At 41.2% G+C, this 24,873-nt stretch overlaps 1 protein-coding gene across 1 annotated transcript; it reads right to left on the minus strand.

Annotated features, from left to right (window-relative positions):
• Positions 1-1,733: 1,733 nt before the first annotated feature.
• SLC13A4 (solute carrier family 13 member 4) lies at positions 1,734-24,873 on the minus strand. Its single transcript, XM_075859808.1, has 16 exons — positions 24,772-24,873; positions 23,097-23,225; positions 17,765-17,901; positions 12,964-13,145; positions 12,344-12,398; positions 11,372-11,411; positions 10,799-10,876; positions 10,526-10,713; positions 8,488-8,607; positions 8,299-8,400; positions 6,948-7,049; positions 6,665-6,771; positions 5,351-5,487; positions 3,796-3,957; positions 3,069-3,206; positions 1,734-1,887 (listed from the first exon to the last, which is right to left on the minus strand). Exons 1-16 carry the CDS (start codon positions 24,871-24,873, stop codon positions 1,750-1,752), a joined length of 1,917 nt encoding a protein of 638 aa, XP_075715923.1. The 3' UTR covers positions 1,734-1,749.

Here is a 24,873-nt window from a genome sequence, read left to right on the forward strand (position 1 = left end):
ACCCTACTTTACTCCGAAGACTGGCACCAGAGACATGAGATTGTAAGGGCACCCACCGAAAAAAATCTCCGGTCCATGGCCAGTTTTCGAGCTCACCTCAAGGGCAAATTCTGAGATGAACCTGCCCAGCTTCGCTTCTCCCTTTCTCCACATGGGTCCACTCTCCCCAATTATAAAAGTAGGGGTCAAAAAACAGTTGCCCTCCTGCAAGGGTTCAGAAGGGCAATAAGCACCAAACTGACCTGTCCCAAAATGTTGGGGTGTCTCTGCATGCATCCGCTCCATCATGGTGTCCCACTTTCAGTTTTGCTATGAGGCACGATTTGCTCTGTGTGCTAGTTGGAGCAATGCATGATGGGAACGATGCTAGATTGATGCAGCACCCAACTACGCCACAAACTGGGTAACCCCAAGCGAGGGATATGCACCCGTTGGGCTAAAATTAAAGGAGTTGTATAAGATTAGAAAAAAAAATCATCTTTTTTTTTAAATCTCTGCGAGAAACAGCGCCACACTTGTGCATCTGGCTGTGTCTGGTATTGCAGCTCAGCCCCTTTCAAGTGAATACCAGCCCATGGAAAACCTCTTTAAGTAACATCAGGTCATTTAATGATTTATCTGATTATTTTGTGTGATTTTTTTATTTTTTTATTTCATCAATAGTTTTTACTTTGTTCCGCGCCTCTTGTATAATGTGAACTCAGATCTATTTTTTTAAAGATTATTTTTTTTTATTACTTCTGATTGCCTTGAACCTAACACCTAGCTTTATTTTTAACTTGCTTTAATTGTTTTGTACCAATGACTTGCGCCATGTCTCATACTCTAGTCACATCCAGAGCTGCATTCAAAATTCTGCCAGTTTCCTATTGGCTCTCAGGCTAGAGAGAATGCATTGATGTGGTGGTTACACTGAAGTCTGACCTACATGCGATACACCAGAGCGCATGACAGGATATCCGGTAAGATGTTAGGGGTGTGTCTGTCAGCACATTGCTGACAGATCCCCAGAGTCTACCAGCAGAACTGTGACTGGAGGATAAGCCTGGCCGTTAATCTTTGCACATTCGGCCCTGCTGAATTCCATGTTTGCCAAGGTGCCAAGTCGGGCAATGCCCTAGGGATTATCTCAATGATTGACCAGGTCCATGCAATGTAGTTTCTGCAATAAATATTCCTCCTGGAGGTAATTGGAAGTGTTTACAGGAGGAGCAGGGTTTAGTTTCCCATCAGGAGTGAGCGGCTCATCCAATATGTAACACTGGACATCTGTGGAGTGAAAGACCACCGAGCCGGGAATATATTTTAGGATGCCCGTTTCCATAATTGGATTTAAAGGGGTAGCCCCTTTTTAATTGACCCCATTCCCAGAGAGGCCCGGGTGTGACGGTTACTCCTACTCCCCCTATAGCGAAGCTACCGGAACCCCCCACAATCTGCATTTATCATCTGGGGGATCTGCTTGACGTTCTCTGGTTTTGCAGTTGACCGTATAATACTCTGGCAGATAGAGGGTCTCGATTAAGGGACCCCCATCAATTACCGTTATGTGACATCATAGGGCATATGGGAAGGGGTTGTCCAAAGAGAGTACTGCCCCTTTAAATGTTGCATTTTCAAGTAAAAGTGATACTGAGCGTTGGTAATGTCCTTTGGTGTGCAGCTTTGTATTCTGCGGCCGTGTCCCTGCCCCCCGTCCCCCCTCCAGACTCTTCTCCGTAGTTCAGTGTCCGTCTCCGGCTGCTTCGTTCACAGGTGCTGAGTGACGTTCTGAATCATGGCCCAGTCCGGAAATGTGTTCAGCTGGAAGAGGCTGATGCCCCACGTGTTAATGGCAACCATGATTATACCCAGACCGATGACATTCACGCCTAGACCTGCTTTCACCTACGGACAGGAAAAAAGATTTATACAGATAGTTATTTCGAGTCATATTATGACTTGTACTCTAGTCACATCCAGAGCTGCTTTCAAAATTCTTCCTGTTGGCTCTCAGACTGTAGAACCCTGTATCTACTTTCACCCCCTGCTGATTGTGTCTGCATGGATTGATTTACTGAAGCTCAGTAGCAGTTGTAATTCTGATGGAGTTGTACCCCACCCTAAACTGGAGATAGAAAAGTGATGGGATAGACCGCACACGTACCAAAATGCTGCCCCCTGCAGTCAGTCAAGGATGCCACCTGAGCAGAAGTACTTGACCTGAGCCTGAATAACTGTGAATGCAGCTTTGGTTGTGAATGGAGTATAAACTATGCAACTTTATTACCCTGCATTTTCCTTTTAAGAAGTCAATGTAATTATTTGATTTCTGGGCAGATACATTTCTAATATGCTTTTAGCTCCAATTCCTCAAGATTTCAAAATCACTGCTTGCTGTCAATGAATAGGAACATTCTTGTTTAAATACAGAGACTGAAAACCTGTCCTGGTCTAATCCATCTTACAGCTGAGGGTTTGTTACATTATATCCAGGCCAATCCTCTGTGATCTAAACAATCCGGGACTCTAGATTGATACATTTGCCTGCACTGATACATTGTAGCAAAACTATCAGTACAATGGAGAGATTTGTGCTGCTGATGTGCGTTGTTTACAGGGGATTGTCTAGACTGGATACAACTGTAACAAAACTTCAGCTGGGAGAAGTATTAGGTCTGTACAGGTCTTCAGCCTCTTTATGTAAATAAAAATGGCTTCTTTCAAGCAAGCAGAGATCTTGACAATAGTGAGGAATTGAAACACAAAGGGGCAGATTTTTAAGATTGCGCACACCTCTTAATAAATTTGGCGCATCCTTGAATGTCCTAAAGACAGAAACTGTAATTTACGCCTTCTATGAACAGGCGGAGACTTGTACTATAATACTCATAGTAAATCTGTCGGATCCATAGTTGCCCTACTCTGCCCACTTTTTGCGCCACTTTTAAAAGCGGCAAGAGGTGTGAAAAGGCGCAAATATTAAGTGCGCCAAAATGTGTGACTTTTAAACGCCAGAATACTGACGTAAATTATTTAAAAAAAAGTTATAAAACTTTTCATTCTACCAGTAGAGGGCGTTCTCTTACCATGTCTTTGATCCTGCAGTGCCCGTAGTTATATACAATGGCATTCGGCGGGTTCCCCACTGGTAGCATCACCGCAAATGAGATGCACATGGCAACCGGAATCAGTGTGTATAAAGGGTTAATGCGAAGAGTTTCCGACTGCGAGACAATTTAATACGGAAAAAAGTCAGGAGTTGCCCACAGCGAGCGGCAAGTTGCGTTTTTTTTTTCTTCTTGCTTTTCCACCTGCCTTAGGTGTAGTCGGGGTTGGCGTCACCACCAGGGCATTTGGCATGAGATGCCCATGGTGACCTGGGTAATCTGGCTGTATTGTTGTCAGTGCTGGCAAACTGAGCAGGGGAGGGTCCCGATGATAAACTAGCAACCTCCGGTTTTAGGGGCCATTTAGTCAGGCAAATCACCCACTAAATGGCCCACAAAATTGTGGCCGAGCCCTTTCAGAACTACCCAGGGGTCTCGTGTGATTTCCTGTAGACCTGTTCAAAGTCTGTTGGACAAGAAGCCGTCTACCTATGAGCCCCATGAATGTTTCTCATCGGCCCATAGAAGCTTTCACCTGAATTCCCCACCCCCCCCCACCCCAATCTGCATGCCCAATTCCTAGATGCATATGAACCCCATGGGCCACCTGTATTTGGGCACCTTATTTCACAAAAACTCTTCTAGTGAGAGATGCCCCTTTGCATGGAGATGCCCATTTTACCCCAGTGGGTTTTTTATTTCTTACCAGGCTGCATAAGATCGGCAGGAATATAGTAATGGTAGCAGGGTTACTGACAAATTCCGTCACAGCAGAGACCAGAATGCAAGCGAGAAGGCTGACGGCCCAGGACGGGAGGCTGCTCAGACATTCCATCTGACGCCCGATCCAAGTGGAGAGGCCTGAGGTCTACAAGAGAAACCAGTCACCCAATCAATAAGAGGTAATGCTGCAAACCCTCAAAAACTTCTAGTAACTAGGCCCGTTTTAAGGGATGGGATCCCCAAAAGAAACTTAAAACTAGTCATTGACCCCTTTACAGCTCTAGACCACCAGGTAATCTACAATGAACCCTTTCACTACCTTAGACCACCAGGGGAATTTACAATGAACCCTTTCACTGCCCTAGACCACCAGGGGAATAGAATTAACCCTTTCACTACCCTAGACCACCAGGGAATTTACGATGAACCCTTTCACTACCCTCCGACCACCAGGGAATTTACAATGAACCCTTTCACTGCCCTAGACCACCAGGGAAATAGAATGAACCCTTTCACTACCCTAGACCACCAGGGGAATAGAATGAACCCTTTCACTACCCTAGACCACCAGGGGAATAGAATGAACCCTTTCACTACCCTAGACCACCAGGGAATTTACACAGAACCCTTTCACTATCCTAGACCACCAGGGGAATACAGTGAACCCTTTCACTACCCTAGACCACCAGTGAGTTTACACTGAACCCTTTCACTGCGCTAGACCACCAGGGGAATATCATTAACCCTTTCACTGCCCTAGACCACCAGGGGAATATCATTAACCCTTTCACTGCCCTAGACCACCAGGGGAATACACTGAACCCTTTCACTACCCTTGACCACCAGGGAATTTACACTGAACCCTTTCACTACCCTTGACCACCAGGGGAATACAATGAACCCTTTCACTACCCTAGACCACCAAGGAATTTACAATGAACTTTTTCATTACCCTAGACCAACAGGGATTCATACATTATGAGAAAAGTTGTCTAAAAGCATGAACTTTGCTTGATGCCCGGGGCCACTTTTTCTTTAAAACGAGCCCTCCCGGCAGATTATTTATACCAGAGAAGTGGGCACCATTTTGAATTCTATGGTTTGGGAGGCACTAAATTAGAAGAACCATCGATGTCAATGACCCTGTGATGAGAATGTAGGGAACAGATGACTCAAAGTGTTGATTTGCTGAGTTATAGAAATTTCAGATGAGTTACAAAAGCAGTCAGGCGCTTCTGTCCCTGTGACAACACTTCCTGGCTATGTGCTTTGGTAGCTAAATGTAATCATAGGGACACTGAATTGTACCGAGACCAATCTGAACTTATAAGTAATTATTATTTTTTGCGACGTTTGGAAAGTGACAAACGAGAATTGATATATTGGCCAGTGACCCTATGATAACACTGAGCTGTGGTTGTGGTATTTAATGTTCATTACAAAATATGAAGACATTTTGGCCGGACCATTCAATGACTGGAAGTCGGAATTCTCTCTTAATTCTAAAAAAAATAATTTTGAGCTGTGGTCATAGTTACCTTACACCCAGCAGCGAGGGCGTAACCCCCTCCAACCAACACCACAATCTCCCAGGGCATATGCTTCTGGAATTCCTGCCAAGTCAACATGGGGCCTCCCAGGTGGGGTCCATCTTCTTCCTTGTCCTCACTCTGTCCTGGGGGCAAAAATCCCATCACATGTGTGCAACCAATGCCCCGCAGGGCGGCACCGTCCCAGTTGCTGATCCTGGGTAAGGGGCAAATACGGGGGCACAGGCTAGAAAATCTCCAAGATCTACATGTACCAACTTTCAAGAATGGTTTCAATGTAATTTCTAGATGCAACATAATTTGGTCGCAGCTGGAAAACTTTTGCACATAATCAAATTATGGCAATAACTGGATGCCCCCATAAACAGTGCCCTTAGTAACAGTACCAGCCAGGGTGCCCCAATACACAGTGCTCTTATTAACAGTGCCAGTCAGAGTGCCTCTATGCACAGTATTAGCCATAGTGCCCCATATACTATTTCCTCATTGACAGTGCCAGCCACTGAGTGCCCCTATACAAAGTGACAGAATGGGGTTCCCCTATATACAGTATCACCCGTACTACCCCATATACAGTTCCTTTATTAACAATGCAGGTCAGAGAATCCCGGCATGTACACTGCCCTCATTAGCTGTGATTACCATAGAGTGCCCCATTCACAGTGCCAGCCAGAGTGCCCCTATATACAGTGTTGGCCCTCATGCACAGTACCCTCATTAACAGTTCCATCCATAAAGTGCCCCATACACTGTGTCAGCCGAGTGCCCATATAAACAGTGCCAGACATAGTGCCCCCATATACAGTTCCCTCACTAACAGTGTCAGGCAGAGAGTGTCCTATACACAGTGCCAGCCAGAGTGCCAATACACAGTGTTAGTCATAGTACCCACATGCACAGAACCCTCATTAACAGTGCCAGCCATAAAGTGCTCCATACACAGTGCCAGCCATAAAGTGCCCCATACACAGTGCCAGACATATTGCCCCCATATACAGTTCCCTCACTAACAGTCTCAGGCAGAGCGTGACCTATACACAGTGCCAGATACTTTATTTCAGTTGCTTACAGAGCTCCTGGCATCTGAGAATTTTCTTCAATTCTCAGCTGTTTGCAGCTCACAGTGGCAATTCTTCTTCCTGGTGCTACTTATCTGTCGTCAAAGTAGATTTAAAGCCAGACCGAGGGAAAAAGAGGGGTCCTGTCACCCACAACCCAGACAGCAGGTAAGGGTAACGGAAAGAAGGGGTAGTAGCGGGTCCTGCCAGCAGCGTGACTGGAGGGTGGGCAGAAGCTTCTCACCTGACTCCCCTTTTCCAAAGCAGGTAAATTGGGGTCTCCTAGATGGAATCAGGAACAGCAAGAATCCCAGGAACACTGACACTGTAGCGTCCGTCCTGAAACCCTTCCTGAAACACAAGCACATGTCACAGGTGAGCTGCACCCAAGGGGGCGGAATGGCATGGATCAATTCAAGAAGCCCTAAAAATGGCAGCTTATAAAACCAGAAATGGCTGCTAACAGGGAACAACAAATGGCATTCACATTCACAGGTTAGCTGTTCCTTTAATTTTTGAGTGCTCACTTATCAAATAGGGATTCCCAGCCTGGAACGAACCCGGGTTCCCGTGTAAACCAGAGCAGGGTCATCAGGATGAAGAAGAAGACGGTGACCTTTTCTGGGTAACTAAAGAATAAGATACAAATATCTGAGAAGTTCACGACGTGAGACATTACCGATCCAGAGATGTCATGTAACACCTGATCTCAATTATTACCTGCAGGGGGGGCTCCCTGGGACTGAAAAAGGTAACCACTCCGGGACCCGATTTTAGGGCACTCATAGCCAAGGTTTGCCTCACACCCTTGATGTACTTTTGCATCCACTCCCATGTTTTTCCATATAGTAGGCACACAATACTCATGCAAAACCCACAGAGTAACAAGAAAGCACCCATCTTATAGCACCCACACAGTACCACTGACAATGCACCTACACAGCACCCACATAGTAACCATCAAGAACAGATCAAGCAACTGCTCAGCACCTAAATATCCCCAACACTGTTCCTGTAAAGCCCTGACAATGCACCCATACAGCACCACACAGTACTCATTCAGCACCCACACAGTACCTCTACAGTACTGACAATGCACCCACACAGCACCCACATTGTAACCACAGACACAGCAACTGTACATCACTTTAATATCACCCACACAATAATATAAAGCAATGACAATGCACCTATACAGCCCCCAGATAGTAATGGTTAAGCACAGATGCAGCACCCACACAGCAACTGCATAGCACCCACACACTTCCTATAATGCACGGACAATGCACCCATACAGCACCCACAAAGCAACTGCACAGTACTAATGCAGCACCCATGTACTCCATCTCATACAAAGCAACTACAAAGTACCCATGCATTACCTACACAGTACTCATTCTCTACCCAGAGTACTCATTCAGCTCCCACAAAGCACCTACACAGTAACCATGCATTACCCACCCAGACTCATTCAGCACCCACAAAGCATCCACCTAGACTCATTCAGCACCCACAAAGCACCTACACAGTAACCATGCATTACCCACTCAGACTCATTCAGCACCCACAAAGCATCCACCTAGACTCATTCAGCACCTACAAAGCAACTGCACAATACCCATGCATCACCCACACAGTACTCATTCTCTACCCGCAAAGCACCTCCACAGTAACCATGCATTACCTACGCAGAACTTATTCAGCACCCACACAGCACCTATACAGCAGTGGCACTGCACCCACAAAGCACTGCAATTATAGGAGTAGGGGTGGTCACTTTCTGCACCCCACCCGCAGGTCAATGATGGTGGCTCACTGTGCGGCTAATGTGGGGTGACATATGACGTAATGTTAAACGTAACCTTCTATATTTTATACCTCATTTTCCCCAACTTCTCATATTCCTCCTGGATGCGTCGCTCTGACAACTCTTCCTGTCTGGTCTTCTGTGTCTTACTGAGAGAACAGGTTTCCCTGAAACTAAAACATTACAATAATCTAAATAAACATGAAAACAATAATCAAAAAGAATGTCCACGTGTCTTCTCCTCTAATACTAACACTTACTTGCAGCCAAGAAACAGCCAATGCAGCCAGACCCAGGTCAGAAATAAGACGATGACGGTAATGGGTAAACTGAACACAAACCAGGTGCCAAAGTTCACCACCTCCGCATCCGGGTACCGACTGCAATGTAAAAAATTATATTTCCTATTGTATGTCCACAGATCCATATTCATATATATATATAGGGAGCAGTATTATAGTAGTTATATTCTTGTATATAGAGGGCAGTATTATAGTAGTTATATTCTTGTATATTGGGGCGGTATTATAGGAGTTATATTCTTGTATATAGGGGCAGTATTATAGTAGTTATATTCTTGTATACAGGGGGCAGTATTATAGTAGTTATATTCTTGTACATAGAGGGCAGTATTATAGTAGTTATAGTCTTGTATATAGGAGCAGTATTATAGTAGTTATATTCTTGTATATAGGGGGCAGTATGACAGTAGTTATATTCTTGTATATATAGGGAGCAGTATTATAGTAGTTATATTCTTGTATATAGGACTAGTATTATAGTAGTTATATTCTTGTATATAAAGGCAGTATTATAGTAGTTATATTCTTGTATATAGGAGCAGTATTATAGTAGTTATATTCTTGTATATAGGGGCAGTATTATAGTAGTTATATTCTTGTATATAGGAGCAGTATTATAGTAGTTCTATTCTTGTATATAGGGGGCAGTATTATAGTAGTTCTATTCTTGTATATAGGGAGCAGTATTATAGTAGTTATATTCTTGTATATAGGACTAGTATTATAGTAGTTATATTCTTGTATATAAAGGCAGTATTATAGTAGTTATATTCTTGTATATAGGAGCAGTATTATAGTAGTTATATTCTTGTATATAGGGGCAGTATTATAGTAGTTATATTCTTGTATATAGGAGCAGTATTATAGTAGTTCTATTCTTGTATATAGGGGGCAGTATTATAGTAGTTCTATTCTTGTATATAGGGGGCAGTATTATGGTAGTTATAGTCTTGTATATAGGGGCAGTATTATAGTAGTTATATTCTTGTATATAGGGGCAGTATTATAGTAGTTATATTCTTGTATATAGGAGCAGTATTATAGTAGTTCTATTCTTGTATATAGGGGGCAGTATTATAGTAGTTCTATTCTTGTATATAGGGGGCAGTATTATGGTAGTTATATTCTTGTATATAGGAGCAGTATTATAGTAGTTCTATTCTTGTATATAGGAGCAGTATTATAGTAGTTCTATTCTTGTACATAGGGGCAGTATTATAGTAGTTATATTCTTGTATATAAGGGGCAGTATCATAGTAGTTATATTCTTGTATATAGGGGCAGTATTATAGTAGTTATATTCTTGTATATAGCAGGCAGTATTATAGTAGTTATATTCTTGTATATAGTGGGCAGTATTATAGTAGTTATATTCTTGTATATAGAGGGCAGTATTATAGTAGTTATATTCTTGTATATAGGAGCAGTATTATAGTAGTTATATTCTTGTACATAGGGGCAGTATTATAGTAGTTATATTCTTGTACATAGGGGCAGTATTATAGTAGTTATATTCTTGTATATAGAGGGCAGTATTATAGTAGTTATATTCTTGTATATAGGAGCAGTATTATAGTAGTTATATTCTTGTATATAGGAGCAGTATTATAGTAGTTATATTCTTGTATATAGGAGCAGTATTATAGTAGTTCTATTCTTGTATATAGGGGGCAGTATTATAGTAGTTCTATTCTTGTATATAGGGGGCAGTATTATGGTAGTTATAGTCTTGTATATAGGAGCAGTATTATAGTAGTTATATTCTTGTATATAGGGGGCAGTATTATAGTAAACTGAGCAAAAGGAACACCCTGAGTATAAACGGAGTATAAAAACTTAGATTTTTCCTGGTGCATGATGTAAGTTACAGCCAATATATTTAGAAATACCTATTTGACATTTATCATGTAACCTGGAACGTGTGCTGTTCGTATTGGCAGTGAAGGGAATTTTTTAAAATACAGAATCGCACTCATCAGGCACATGCAGCGCTTACTTCTTGAAGTGCTCCAGAAAGATGAGACTGGTGGAGGTCCCAATAATGGTGGTAATGCCTCCGATGGTCGCTGCATAGGAGACGCTTAGTGACAGGCACTTGCAGATCATATGGTCATGCTTGGATCTGTATTTCCCTTGTTCTTTGGGATCCTTGGACTCAGTAGATGGTAGTACCAGAATCTGGGTCTATTAGGGATAATGACAATTTTACCTTGAATATATATTTTTGCACCATTCAGTATAGGGACACTGTCTGCTGCTGTTGTCTTACCTGAGGAAGAGACTGCCCATTATTAGGGGGCTTCACGATTCTCATAGGGTTGGCAATCATATGAACGCCATTGAGATTCTGCTGGTTGAAAAGGTGGACGTATAAGAAGATCAACCAATCCCACCATGGCTATGAATTCTCACCATCCCCCTCCCATTACTGAGATTTAAATAGGCCCAAAATTCTTTATAGGAGTCAGAGCTGCAAATCCTGCTTGCTTGGAGTCACCACTAGGGGGAGCTTTCTACATAGGAAATGACAGAACTCCCGTTGATCTCAATAATAAAACAGTATGCAGTGAGCTCCCCCTAGTGGCAGCATAAATAATTGTATTATTTAACTTTCGTTCTCATAAATGGCGCACATGGGGGATTTCAGGTACTAGGAACACCCTCTAAGTGGGCCCCTGCTGTGTAGAATCGCACCCAAACTCAGTAGATAGATCCCAAACCTATTCCTTTAGCAATGGGAGGTATATGTAGGTTAGATCTGAATTTCTAAACTAATATGGATTTTCTAATAGAAAGCATAAACATAAAATACAGAAACGCCGCTGGTATGGTATAGTTGTACCTTGCTTTGTATAAGTTTGCTGAGGTCCTTTGCTGTTGCCCTAGAATAAAAAAAAGCATCAATGAAGTAGCCAATCATCTGACTTGGTCATATATATGTAAACACGGGCATTTCATTATTATATATTCACTGTTTTTTTTTTTTTTAACCTTTTTTGCCCCATAGGTGCAACCTTTACCCCACCCCCCACTATTTGTTCAACTTTCAGTGTGCAACATTGGGGTATGCAGACTGGTCTTTCCCTGTCGTCACATTGTAACACATCTCTGGCACTGTCTACCATCTACCTCTTGCAATATATATATATATATACATACATACACACATTTTTTTTTTTTAATGCTCCGATGCATTTTAAAATAAATATTGAGCAACTTTGCAAAAAGTCTTGATTCAAAATCTCCTACCGTTTGTTGTACACAGCTCCTATGCTGACCTATGCACACCACGTTATTGCTGCCTTAAACATTTCCAGTTTGTTGTCTGATCCTTTAGTCATATCTCCTGCTTCTTGCTAACCAATTCCTGAGCACCTTAGAGACCTCTATGGCAAGTGCCAGTCAAAGTTATTCACCCACAGCAGGTTATATATCTCTGAGGAGACTTCTGTGTGGATTTTTTTTGCAGAAATCCTGGCCTGCTCAGCCATTCAGTATGAAAGGGAGAAAGGAGGAGAAGGTGGCAAAGGCTAAAGCATTGGGAGGACTGGAGACAGAGCTGCTTCACAGGGAATGCCCACTGATCCCTGAACCTGCAGCTGCCCAAACAAATATTCCTGAAAAAGCAAATTTTTTAAATAAAAGAAGCAATTCAGAAATCAACCAACACCATAGTGCAACCTAAACCTCTCCAGGTACGTAGATAAATATCTCAAATATTTTTTTTTCTCGATCAGATGACCCCTCCTGTCTTATGTTGAGGTTTCCTCAATATTACCTATTTAGTCTGACTAATCTACTGGGTTATTCTTACTCCTCATTGATGAATATGAGTTCAATTGAAGGTTGGTTCTGCTTCTCCTTTCCACCTGCAAAGCACAAAGAGTTTTTCAGAGAATAATGTATAAGATTCAGACAGATGATGTGAAATCTTGGTAATGTCCACTGTTCTCTAGAGTAGTTATGGGTTAATAGATAAAATCCCTGCAGTAATGGCCAAATTTAATTTAATCAAAGGCTCGAAATTCTGTTCTGATTTATTTCATAATATATCATAGCTCAGATATCTGATACAGAGTTCCAAATCCTCTGCTTCCCTTTACTCAGCGACGGAGTAACATGATAAAATTGTGACTGCTTGCAGACACCACTAGGGGGAGCTCGCTGCATATTGTCTTATGCTGATGCTTTCATTGAACTCAATACATGTTGTATACGTTCATATGTATGGAGCTCCCCCTAGTGGTGACTACAAGCAGAAATGATTGCATCCTATAACTTATATGTGGCTGCTTCCCCTAATGGACGCTGCAATATATATTCATTTTGTTTTTGATCTAAATGATTTTTCCTAAAGTACAAAGATTCAAACTGTAGTAACATTCTCTGCGTCTCGCGCCTCGCTTTACTGTAAATTGCAGTAATACTGTTGACCTTTCTGCTGTGCGTTTTCCGGTGCCGTAGAGCCATTGACCACCGTTCCCTCGTGCTCCTCATCAGCGCGTGTCAGCTGCTGCAAAACTGCATCAGCGATGGGCATCACCATGGCGGTGGATGATGTATTAGAGAGCCACATGGAGAGCAGAGCAGTGCAGCACATGAAGCACATTAAGAGCCTGGAGACAACACAGAACAGACACTGAGACATTTATTATAAAGGGGAATCCAAAATCATTCACCAATAACGGCAAAATTATATTTATTAACCAGTTTTCCAGCAAAATTAGTAAATAGTAGTTATATTCTTGTATATAGGGGGCAGTATTATAGTAGTTATATTCTTGTATATAGGAGGCAGTATTATAGTAGTTATATTCTTGTATATAGGGAGTAGTATTATAGTAGTTATATTCTTGTATATAGGGAGCAGTATTATAGTAGTTATATTCTTGTATATAGGAGGCAGTATTATAGTAGTTATATTCTTGTATATAGGAGCAGTATTATAGTAGTTATATTCTTGTAAATAGGGGGCAGTATTATAGTAGTTATATTCTTGTATATAGGGAGCAGTATTATAGTAGTTATATTCTTGTATATAGGGGGCAGTATTATAGTAGTTATATTCTTGTATATAGGGGGCAGTATTATAGTAGTTATATTCTTGTATATAGGGGCAGTATTATAGTAGTTATATTCTTGTATATAGGGGGCAGTATTATAGTAGTTATATTCTTGTACATAGGGGCAGTATTATAGTAGTTATATTCTTGTATATAGGGGGCAGTATTATAGTAGTTATATTCTTGTATATAGGAGCAGTATTATAGTAGTTATATTCTTGTATATAGGGGCAGTATTATAGTAGATATATTCTTGTATATAGGGGGCAGTATTATAGTAGTTATATTCTTGTATATAGGGGGCAGTATTATAGTAGTTATATTCTTGTATATAGGGGGCAGTATTATAGTAGTTATATTCTTGTATATAGGGGGCAGTATTATAGTAGTTATATTCTTGTATATAGGGGGCAGTATTATAGTAGTTATATTCTTGTATATAGGGGGCAGTATTATAGTAGTTATATTCTTGTATATAGGAGGCAGTATTATAGTAGTTATATTCTTGTATATAGGAGGCAGTATTATAGTAGTTATATTCTTGTATATAGGAGCAGTATTATAGTAGTTATATTCTTGTATATAGGGGGCAGTATTATAGTAGTTATATTCTTGTATACAGGGGGCAGTATTATAGTAGTTATATTCTTGTATATAGGAGCAGTATTATAGTAGTTATATTCTTGTATATAGGGGGCAGTATTATAGTAGTTATATTCTTGTATATAGGGGGCAGTATTAGGCTGGGTTCACACGTGGCGGAATTTCACTTAAATTCCGCTGCGGACACTCCGCAGCGTTAATCCGCAGCGGAGCCGTTTGTCCATTGACTTACACTTTAATTTAGCAGTGTTCGTTTAGACGAGGCGTAAAATTCCGCTGCGGAGCATAGGCTGCGGAGCGGAATTTGGTGTCCGCAGCATGCTCTGTCTGTTGCGGAGCAGTGGCGGACTCATGGCGGAATTTCTCCATTGACTTCAATGGAGATTCTAATTTCCGCAATGAAGTCCGCAGCTGTCATGCACATGTTATGTGTGCTGCGGATCCGTCTTGCTTTTTTAACTTGACATTTCTTCATTCTGGCTGGACCTATGTATTTCTAGGTCTACAGCCAGACTGAGGAAGTCAATGGGGCTCCCGTAATGACGGGAGCGTTGCTAGGAGACTTCAGTAAATAGTCACTGTCCAGGGTGCTGAAAGAGTTAAGCGATCGGCAGTAACTGTTTCTGCACCCGGGACAGTGACTACCGATCCCAATATACATGTATCTGTAAAAAAAAATGAAGTTCATACTTACCGAGAACTCCCTGCTTCTGTCTCCAGTCCGGCCTCCCAGGATGACGTTTCAGTCTAAGTGACGGCTACAGCCAATCACAGGCTAATAACAGGCTGCAGCGGTCACATGGACTGCCGCGTCATCCAGGGAGATCGGGCTGGATGCCGAAGGAGGGACGCGTCACCAAGACAACGGGCGGTAAGTAGGAATTTCTTTGACTTTCACAAGGGAAAGTGCTGTCCCTTCTCTCTATCCTGCACTGATAGGGAGAAGGGAAGTACTTTTCCCGCAGTCCGCAGCAGCTAGTCCGCATCAATTTACTGCACATTTTGTGCAGATCCGCAGCAGAATCTGCAACGCAGATTCTGTGCGGCATTGATGCGGACAGTTGCGGAGGAAATCCGCCACGTGTGGTCATGCCCTTATAGTAGTTATATTCTTGTATATAGGGGCAGTATTATAGCAGTTATATTCTTGTATATAGGGGCAGTATTATAGTAGTTATATTCTTGTATATAGGGGGCAGTATTATAGTAGTTATATTCTTGTATATAGGGAGCAGTATTATAGTAGTTATATTCTTGTATATAGGGGGCAGTATTATAGTAGTTATATTCTTGTATATATGGGGCAGTATTATAGTAGTTATATTCTTGTATATAGGGGGCAGTGTTATAGTAGTTATATTCTTGTATATAGGGAGCAGTATTATAGTAGTTATATTCTTGTATATAGGGGGCAGTATTATAGTAGTTATAATCTTGTATATAGGGGGCAGTATTATAGTAGTTATATTCTTGTATATAGGGAGCAGTATTATAGTAGATATATTCTTGTATATAGGAGCAGTATTATAGTAGTTATATTCTTGTATATAGGGGGCAGTGTTATAGTAGTTATATTCTTGTATATAGGGGGCATTATTATAGTAGTTATATTCTTGAATATAGGAGCAGTATTATAGTAGGTATATTCTTGTATATAGTGGCAGTATTATAGTAGTTATATTCTTGTATATAGGAGTAGTATTATAGTAGTTATATTCTTGTATATAGGAGCAGTATTATAGTAGTTATATTCTTGTATATAGGGGGCAGTATTATAGTAGTTATATTCTTGTATATAGGGGGCATTATTATAGTAGTTATATTCTTGTATATAGGAGAAGGATTATAGTAGTTCTTGTATATAGGGGCATTATTATAGTAGTTATATTCTTGTATATAGGAGCAGTATTATAGTAGTTATATTCTTGTATATAGGGGCAGTATTATAGTAGTTATATTCTTGTATATAGGGGGCAGTATTATAGTAGTTCTATTCTTGTATATAGGGGCAGTATTATAGTAGTTATATTCTTGTATATAGGGGGCAGTATTATAGTAGTTATATTCTTGTATATAGGGGCATTATTATAGTAGTTATATTCTTGTATATAGGAGCAGTATTATAGTAGTTATATTCTTGTATATAGGAGGCAGTATTATAGTAGTTATATTCTTGTATATAGGGGGCAGTATTATAGTAGTTATATTCTTGTATATAGGGGGCAGTATTATAATAGTTATATTCTTGTATATAGGGGCAGTATTATAGTGGTTATATTCTTGTATATAGGGGCAGTATTATAGTAGTTAAATTCCTTGTATATAGGGGGCAGTATTATTGTAGTTTTATTGTTGTATATAGGGGCAGTATTATAGTAGTTATATTCTTGTATATAGGGGCAGTATTATAGTAGTTATATTCTTGTATATAGGGGGCAGTATTATAGTAGTTATATTCTTGTATATAGGAGCAGTATTATAGTAGTTATATTCTTGTATATAGGAGGCAGTATTATAGTAGTTATATTCTTGTATATAGGGGCAGTATTATAGTAGTTATATTCTTGTATATAGGGGGCAGTATTATAGTAGTTATATTCTTGTATATAGGAGGCAGTATTATAGTAGTTATATTCTTGTATATAGGGGCAGTATTATAGTAGTTATATTCTTGTATATAGGGGGCAGTATTATAGTAGTTATATTCTTGTATATAGGGGGCAGTATTATAGTAGTTATATTCTTGTATATAGGAGCAGTATTATAGTAGTTATATTCTTGTGTATAGGGGCAGTATTATAGTAGTTATATTCTTGTATATAGGGGCAGTATTATAGTAGTTCTATTCTTGTATATAGGGGCAGTATTATAGTAGTTATATTCTTGTATATAGGAGCAGTATTATAGTAGTTATATTCCTGTATATAGGAGCAGTATTATAGTAGTTATATTCTTGTATATAGGGTGCAGTATTATAGTAGTTATATTCTTGTATATAGGAGCAGTATTATAGTAGTTATATTCTTGTATATAGGAGCAGTATTATAGTAGTTATATTCTTGTATATAGGAGGCAGTATTATAGTAGTTATATTCTTGTATATAGGAGGCAGTATTATAGTAGTTATATTCTTGTATATAGGAGCAGTATTATAGTAGTTATATTCTTGTATATAGGAGCAGTATTATAGTAGTTATATTCTTGTATATAGGGGCAGTATTATAGTAGTTATATTCTTGTATATAGGAGCAGTATTATAGTAGCTATATTCTTGTATATAGGGGGCAGTATTATAGTAGTTATATTCTTGTATATAGGGGGCAGTATTATAGTAGTTATATTCTTGTATATAGGGTGCAGTATTATAGTAGTTATAGTCTTGTATATAGAGGGCAATATTATAGTAGGCATATTCTTGTTCATCAAGTATTAACATATAAAGATATATAAAAATATTTCTCAGTTTGGTTAGTATAATTCTGCATTAGGCTCTGGCCTTTAAAGCCATAGTCTAAATCTTTTTTTTAAATTTAATATATATATATATATATATATATATATATACTCACATTCCCGGCTTTGCTCCGGACATCATGACCATTCTTAGAGCTATTCGCCTATGTAGATTCCATTTTTCTACGGAAGCTGCCAAGCAGATGACCCCCATGAGAAGAAGTGTCGTGTTCTTAACATATTCTGCAGCCACCTGTAGGTAAAAACCATTACTAAAGATTTTTGACCAAAACACACCTTAATATAAGGTTTATTGACTTCATTCACATCATTTTGGCTATTCAATATAGTGATATGTATTTAAATAATTGCAAAATATATGTCTAACACAAGCCTAGTTGGATAAGCAAGTTTTTCCACCATGTGATTTTGCCTATCTAGGCTCCAGCAGTATAATAGAAATGTGACTTTCTATCTACTTTGCAGCTGATGTAAGATGAGATGTTCCTGGTTTATTAGTGAGGCTGTTGTGCTGACATCTAGTGGTTAATATGAAAATTGCAATATTTCATAACTGGTTTGTTTTATATATAAAAAAAGAGCTGGTCATTTCTGTTCCTGTTAGAGTAAGTAACTCTACTACATGATGTGACAACCTGCCTATTTTTTGTCGCCGTTGAAGTCGCTTTGCCACGGTAGTGTGACGCTTTCACGTAGAGTTTTATGTGTTTTGCTGTCTAGTCCTTTATTGAGAGATAGTGGGAGAATTATAGATCCAGGCTGAGATTTCTCTTCACTTTCTCATGGATTATGAATTCTTCAGATATCAGAAAGCCATTATCTTCATAGAATCTTGTGATCAGTGAAACAATAAATTTCAGTTTTGCAGTTTCAGACTTCCAAGGTGGTGGGAGGTCAGAAAAAGAATGTCAGACCATATGTGAACAAAGCCAGAGGAATGTACAAGTCTAATCATGTATATAAAGCCCAGCCATGATTAACACCAGAGGCTCCAGTGTGCTAATATTTAATAAGTCGGCCAAAAATATTGAAGGGTGATGGAGTTGAGTTATGTAACTGCATCCAGAATACACAATTCTCATCTATTAGTAAGGCTGTAAAAGCAGCGCCTTCATCTAATACGGAAAACCACTCTTTTTCAGATTAAGTTGTCACAGCCCCGCCCCTTTTACCAGTATAGTGATCTGATCTTTTTCACAGATGGCTGACCTCATTCCATGCTCCTACAGTCACGCTGGACGTTGTCAATAAAACCCTCTCCCCTTATACTTTGTGTTTCAATTTGTCACTGTTTTTAAGACATCTGTCAGTGAATGGAAACGTTCATTGTTTCCATTCAGAGGCCAAACACCTGTCCTGATTATGTCTTGCGGGTGCAGGTGCACAAAAGTTACAAGAGAGAGAGAGAGCTCTGAAACATTGTAACGAAACCTGCACCTGTGTCAGTTAGACATGGTCAGGATGGTTATTAGCTTCTTGAAAGCAGAGATCTTGAAAATGGTGAGGAATGGAAATAAATAATTAATTAAATTCAATAAATAAGCTTTATTTAACTCTTTCAGCTACTTCTCTGCTGCTGCTTGTGTTTCAGCCATTACATTTACTAATAATGCTAACTAATGCCATCCTATGGTGCCAAATGAGGGCACGTTCACACGTGGCAGAATTGCTGTTGAATTGCGCTGTGGACAGTCCGCAGTGGAATTCTGCAGCAGGCTTTTTCTACATTTGTTTCTATACATTTTTAGGCAAGTTAGTTCAGACGCTGCGGACCATAGACTGCGGTGCAGAATTTTCCCTCCGCAGCATGCATTGTCTGTTGCGGAGAAGAAGCGGAATTTCACTGCGGATTTCAGCCTTTGCAATGCAAAAACTGAAATCTGTGGCAAGTCCGCTGTCTTTTCTGCAACGTCTGAATTACCTGGCAAATATGCAAATGTTGGTGCAGATTCGTTGCGTAATTGCCCCAAATCTGCACTGACATTTGCAGTGGAAAAACTCTGCCACGTCTGGCCGTTCCCTTATAGTTTTTGGACAGTGCGTGAAAATAGCAAAACTGGCGTACAACAAAGTCATTCAGTCAAAATACCTCTATTCAATACTCAAAAAATGTCACCACACCAACCACCCCATACATAGTAATGCTTACAGTGATATATAGTGCTCATATAATAACACCATACAGACCCTATATAGTAGTGTTTACAGTGCCCATATAATAACATCGTGCAGACCCTATATAGTAGTGTTTACAGTGCACACATAGTGATATATAGTGCCCATATAATAACATCGTGCAGAGCCTATATAGCAATAGTTACAGTGAACACACAACGTGCCATATACTGATATACAGTGCCCATATAATAACATCGTACAGAGCCTATATAGTAATGGTTAGAGTGAACACATAATAGTGCCCATATAATAACACCCTACAGGCCTTACATTCTAGCACTTACAGTGAACACCTAATAGTGTCATACAGTGATATACAGTGCCCATATAATAACAACCTACAGACCCTACGCAGTAGCGCTTATAGTGAACACACAACGTGCCATACAGTGCTAAACCGGGATCTATAGTGCAATATAAGAACACCGTACAGACCCTACATAGTAGTGTTTACAGTGATATATAGATATAGTGCGCGTCTAAATGTTTGGAGCAGTCCACATGTGGTAGTAATGGGGGGGTTGAATTTACAAGATTTAAAATTTTTCACTTTTTAAAAGTAATTTTTGTCTGACTATTTATTTAGGGTATTTCAGCTCATGGATCTATAGCGACATATTTATTGTACTTTTCCATACATCTAATTCATGTAAGAAAATCTTTGCTCCCTTTCCATGGATGGAGCAAGTAGTGGGAGGAAGAATCCTTTCCCCATTCACCAGACATGGAGCGATATTCTCCCATCTGATATTAATTGTTTCCAAAGCCACATCTGTCAGAATGCAATGCAGCCCAGTACGGGACCTTAGTAAACTTGGTGCCAACCGTGCCACCTTTGCCCCACTGGGACGACCTCATTTATGCCCCCCTCCTCCCACAATACATGGGTATTTATTTCTAATAAAAAACTTCTTATTGAGGTGGGCTGGAATCCCGCGGGCCGGAGCTGAAAGGCTGCATTGTTTTCTATGATCCGTCCGACTCCCCACTGAGGAAGGAAAACCAATGCAATGTTCTACTCCGGATCCATCGTGTGCCCTCCGGGTATATTACAGAATAGCGCCGGACACGGAGAAGGGGAGTCGTAGTCACTAATGTATTTATATGGAATGAGGGAGTAATCACTCCAAATACTATTGTCTTAGGCTCCGTGCACACGACCGGCCGCAGTCATCCGCATTTGCGGGCCGCGCTCCCATTATAAAGTATAAGAGCACGGTCCGTAAAATAAAAAAAATAGGACATGTCCTATTTTTTACGGAAGGTTTCAACGGCCCGGACACCTTCCTGTAAGTATACGGGAAGGCGTCTGTCGGCCATAATGGGTCCGTAATTACGGTTGGAATCTACGGTCGTGTGCATGGGGTCAGGTTCTCTATTAGGACCAAACTCTATTATCTCTTAGTTAGGGCAATGCCAGGTGGGCTGACTGCTGTGCCATTCTGTGAGCCCCACCAATGGTGGCAAAGTCAATACCCAATAGGTTGGGGCGTCGGGTGGCAGCTTTTATTGCCGCCATCACACAGCTCATTGACAATGTATAGCAGCATTATGCACTTTTTGGCGGTATTATTTGGGCAGTATATGGCACTATTATCTCTGCATTGAAAGCCATTCATTATTACACTGACTGTGTGTGGCGCTATTATTTATATAGAATATCGAAAAAGTTATGACGCACATTGATTAAAACTGTGTGTAAGGGGGTATTCCTTCTCCGTTCCCAGCACCTGGAGCCGCATGAGCTGTAAATAAGGTCCTGACTATATGGGGGTCCTGACTATATGGGGGTCCTGACTATATGGGGGTCCTGACTATATGGGGGTCCTGACTATATGGGGGTCCTGACTATATGGTGGTACTATTTAGGCACCAATGGCTCCATTATTTGGATCATACAGTGAAAGGGGTCCCCATTGACCCATGTGGCACTGTGTACATGCGTACGTCTCGTTTTGTGGACCACCGTTGCCCCTCTACACGTTTTCTAGCATGGTACAGATGTAACCAACTTTAAAGGGTAAGTAAACTTTTGACATGTCAAAAGTTTTGATGGGTAAGGGTCCGAAAACCGAGACAGCCGCGGATTGCTAAAACGAAGCGGCAGAAGTGCAGAGTGAACGCGGTGCCGCTTAGTTTCTGATCGACTTTCCTCGTAGGGGTTTACGGGCTCAATAAAAAAGTCTATGAGCCGGTACACCGCTCCGAGGAAAGCTGATCTGAAATGAAGCGGCACCGCGTTCACTCGAGCACTTTTCCGCTTCGTTTTAGCGATCGGTGGGGGTTTCAGTGCTCCGACCCCCACCCATCAAAACTTCTGGCTTGTCAAAATTTTTTAAAAGTTTAGTTACCCTTTAACTTGACCCTGATAACTTGCTGCCACTTCAATGGATTTTAATGTATTAAAGGATAAACAATGAACAGGGCACGTTTCTTGCCACAGAGTATTTAAGTGTCAAGTTACAGATTGCTACATCTGTACACAGCGGTTATGAAGTAGCCCTGGCTTATGACATTGTTTATACACGGGATCCTGGCTGAGGTTGTTGGATTTAATCTCATCTGTGAAACCGGAATCAGGAGGGAACAGATCCAAGGATCTGGGGTAAGGATCTGTCTTCTGTTAACACAATGTATCTAAGAAGTCGATGGAATTTTGTAACATTCCCAGAATTCCGAGCTATAATTTATCGCCATCAAGTCAACGCCAAGTCCATCAAGTGCTGCCTACTGCATTCTGGGTAATCATAGCCTTTATATCCACATAATATGATGTTTAATAGCTGCTAGTGATCCATATATACATATTATGGGGGCATTGTAATTCAAAGGGCACCGTTTACGTGACAGGTGCTCATAAAGGGTTAACCCATTTGGCAACATTTGCACTCGCTTTACAGCAATGTAGTATAAGAAAAATGTCCTGACCGATGTGCTGGGAGAAGCTGCAGCAGCCCCTGCTGGAGAAATGTGGAATTACCTAGTACCATGTAATATATGGTCATGTGGAGTCCTCCAGAGTGGGAGACACTCTTTGCAGCAGATCACTGCTATGGCTAATAGGCGGTCCCATATGGAGGATCACCCTTTATGACAACCTTATTGTCATAGGGGTACATGGAGACCCCCCGTGTCAGCGATGCAATCTCCCCTCATAGATTTTAATTTCAGTGGGGGGGCACAGTATTGGAGAAACCTTTAAAGACATGTCATATATATTGTCACTATATAATATAGAGAATGTCTGACCTCACTGGACTTCAGCACCCCGAAAAGTGGGAAGAGGAACGCAGGGACTAAGGCAGCGGCTCCAAGGGGAACGGCCTCTGATACCCAGTACACGGCGGTCACTATGAGGACGTAGGCGCAGGAAGATTCCTAGAAAGAGAGAAGAATAATGATGACGTCTGGACACTGGGATAACATGTAAAAACCTTCATAGAGAAGCAAAAAGACCCCAACAGGTCGAAGTCCGTATCTGCCAAGAATTGCTAGTTCTATCTGTAGGGGACATAACTGGTTAATGATGGTATATGGGCGGCCATAGACGAGGAGATCAGATGTGTCACCTATGGCTGGTGGGACATGGTAACCCCATCTTCATGACAGATGCTCTTTTAGAGCATAAATAACTACACTGTGATGACTCGATGTCCTGTTATGGGGGCAGGAAATATTCTGGTGCACAGTGAGGAGGGGGATGGGGCGAGTATTGGTGTCCTGATAAGATGGTGCCCAGATATAGATCTCCCTGGTGTCCACCGGTTTATCTCAACCTTGCTAGCCCCTTCCAAAGCCACCATAATTTGTCAGCTGCAGTACCTCCATGCCCACAGTACCCCCATAACAAAGCTAGCCACAGCATCCATTAACAGAGCCAGTTACAGCATTACATTGCTAGTCACAGTGTCCCCAGAACAGTGTCAGCCACAGTACCCATATAACATTGCCATCCACAGTGTGCCCATAACAGTGTAAGTCACAGTGTCCCCAGAATAGTGTCAAACACAGTGCCCATAACCGAGTCAGTCACAGTGCCCACAAACGTGTCAACCACATTGTCCCCATGACAGTGACATCCCTAATATCCCCATTATAGTGTCAGCCACATTGTCCCCATTATATTGTAGCTATAACATTGCTATCCACAGTGTGCCCATAACAGTGTCAGTCATAGTGTCTCCAGAATAGTGTCAATCGCAGTGCCCATAAGTGTCAGTTTTAGTGTCCACAAGAGTATCAGCCACAAACGTGTCAACCACATTGTCGCCATGGCAGTGTAAGCCATAATATCCCCTTAACAGTGTCAGTCATAGTGTCGTCATGTCATTGCCCCAATAACGTTGCCATCCACAGTGTGCCCATAACAATGTTAGTGTCCCCAGAATAGTGTCAACCACAGTGCCCATTACAGTATCAGTCACAATGGCCCTATAACATTGCCATCCACAGTGTGCACTTAAGTGTCAGTTAGTGTCCCCAGAATAGTGTCAACCACATTGCCCCCATAACATTATCATTCAGTGTGCCCATAAGTCAGTGCCTCTATAACATTGCCATCCACAGTGTGCCCATAACTGTGTCAGTCAGTGTCCCCAGAATAGTGTCAGTCACAGTGCCCATAACAGAACCAGCACCATCACCATTACAGTGCCATCCAATCACAGTGTCTGCATAACAGTGTCACCCATCCATATAGTCCCATAACAGTGCCAGTGAGTCACAGAATCTTACTGGTCCCTGCTGCCCGGTCTAGTTGTATCCCCTATGAGTCAGTGAAGCCGTGTGCCCCCTGGTCGCTGCCATGGTTTGGGGATTCACATCATGGAATTCCGAGTAACAAAAAGAAAACAACAAATTGCAACATAAATGCAACAAATCCTCGATATAAAACGTTCTAGCGGATATTGTGACTGATACTTACACTGCTGGGGTGCAGCAGGGGGAGGGGGAGCAGCAGCAGCGGGATGGAGATGACCAGGACCAGGTTCTTGGAGCGCATAAGGTGGGTCCACACCGCTGCCAT

This window comes from Rhinoderma darwinii, chromosome 3 (genome assembly GCF_050947455.1).
Source record: "Rhinoderma darwinii isolate aRhiDar2 chromosome 3, aRhiDar2.hap1, whole genome shotgun sequence".
NCBI lineage: Eukaryota > Metazoa > Chordata > Amphibia > Anura > Rhinodermatidae > Rhinoderma > Rhinoderma darwinii.

Coding starts and splice junctions, on each gene's coding strand:
- SLC13A4 (XM_075859808.1), bottom strand. CDS start 24,873: ATGGCAGCGGTGTGGACCCACCTTATGCGCTCCAAGAACCTGGTCCTG. Junction 7,050..8,298: donor GAGAAGTTGGGGAAAATGAG/GTATAAAATATA, acceptor CTTATTCTTTAG/TTACCCAGAAAAGGTCACCG. Junction 6,772..6,947: donor TGGGAATCCCTATTTGATAA/GTGAGCACTCAA, acceptor CTTGTGTTTCAG/GAAGGGTTTCAGGACGGACG.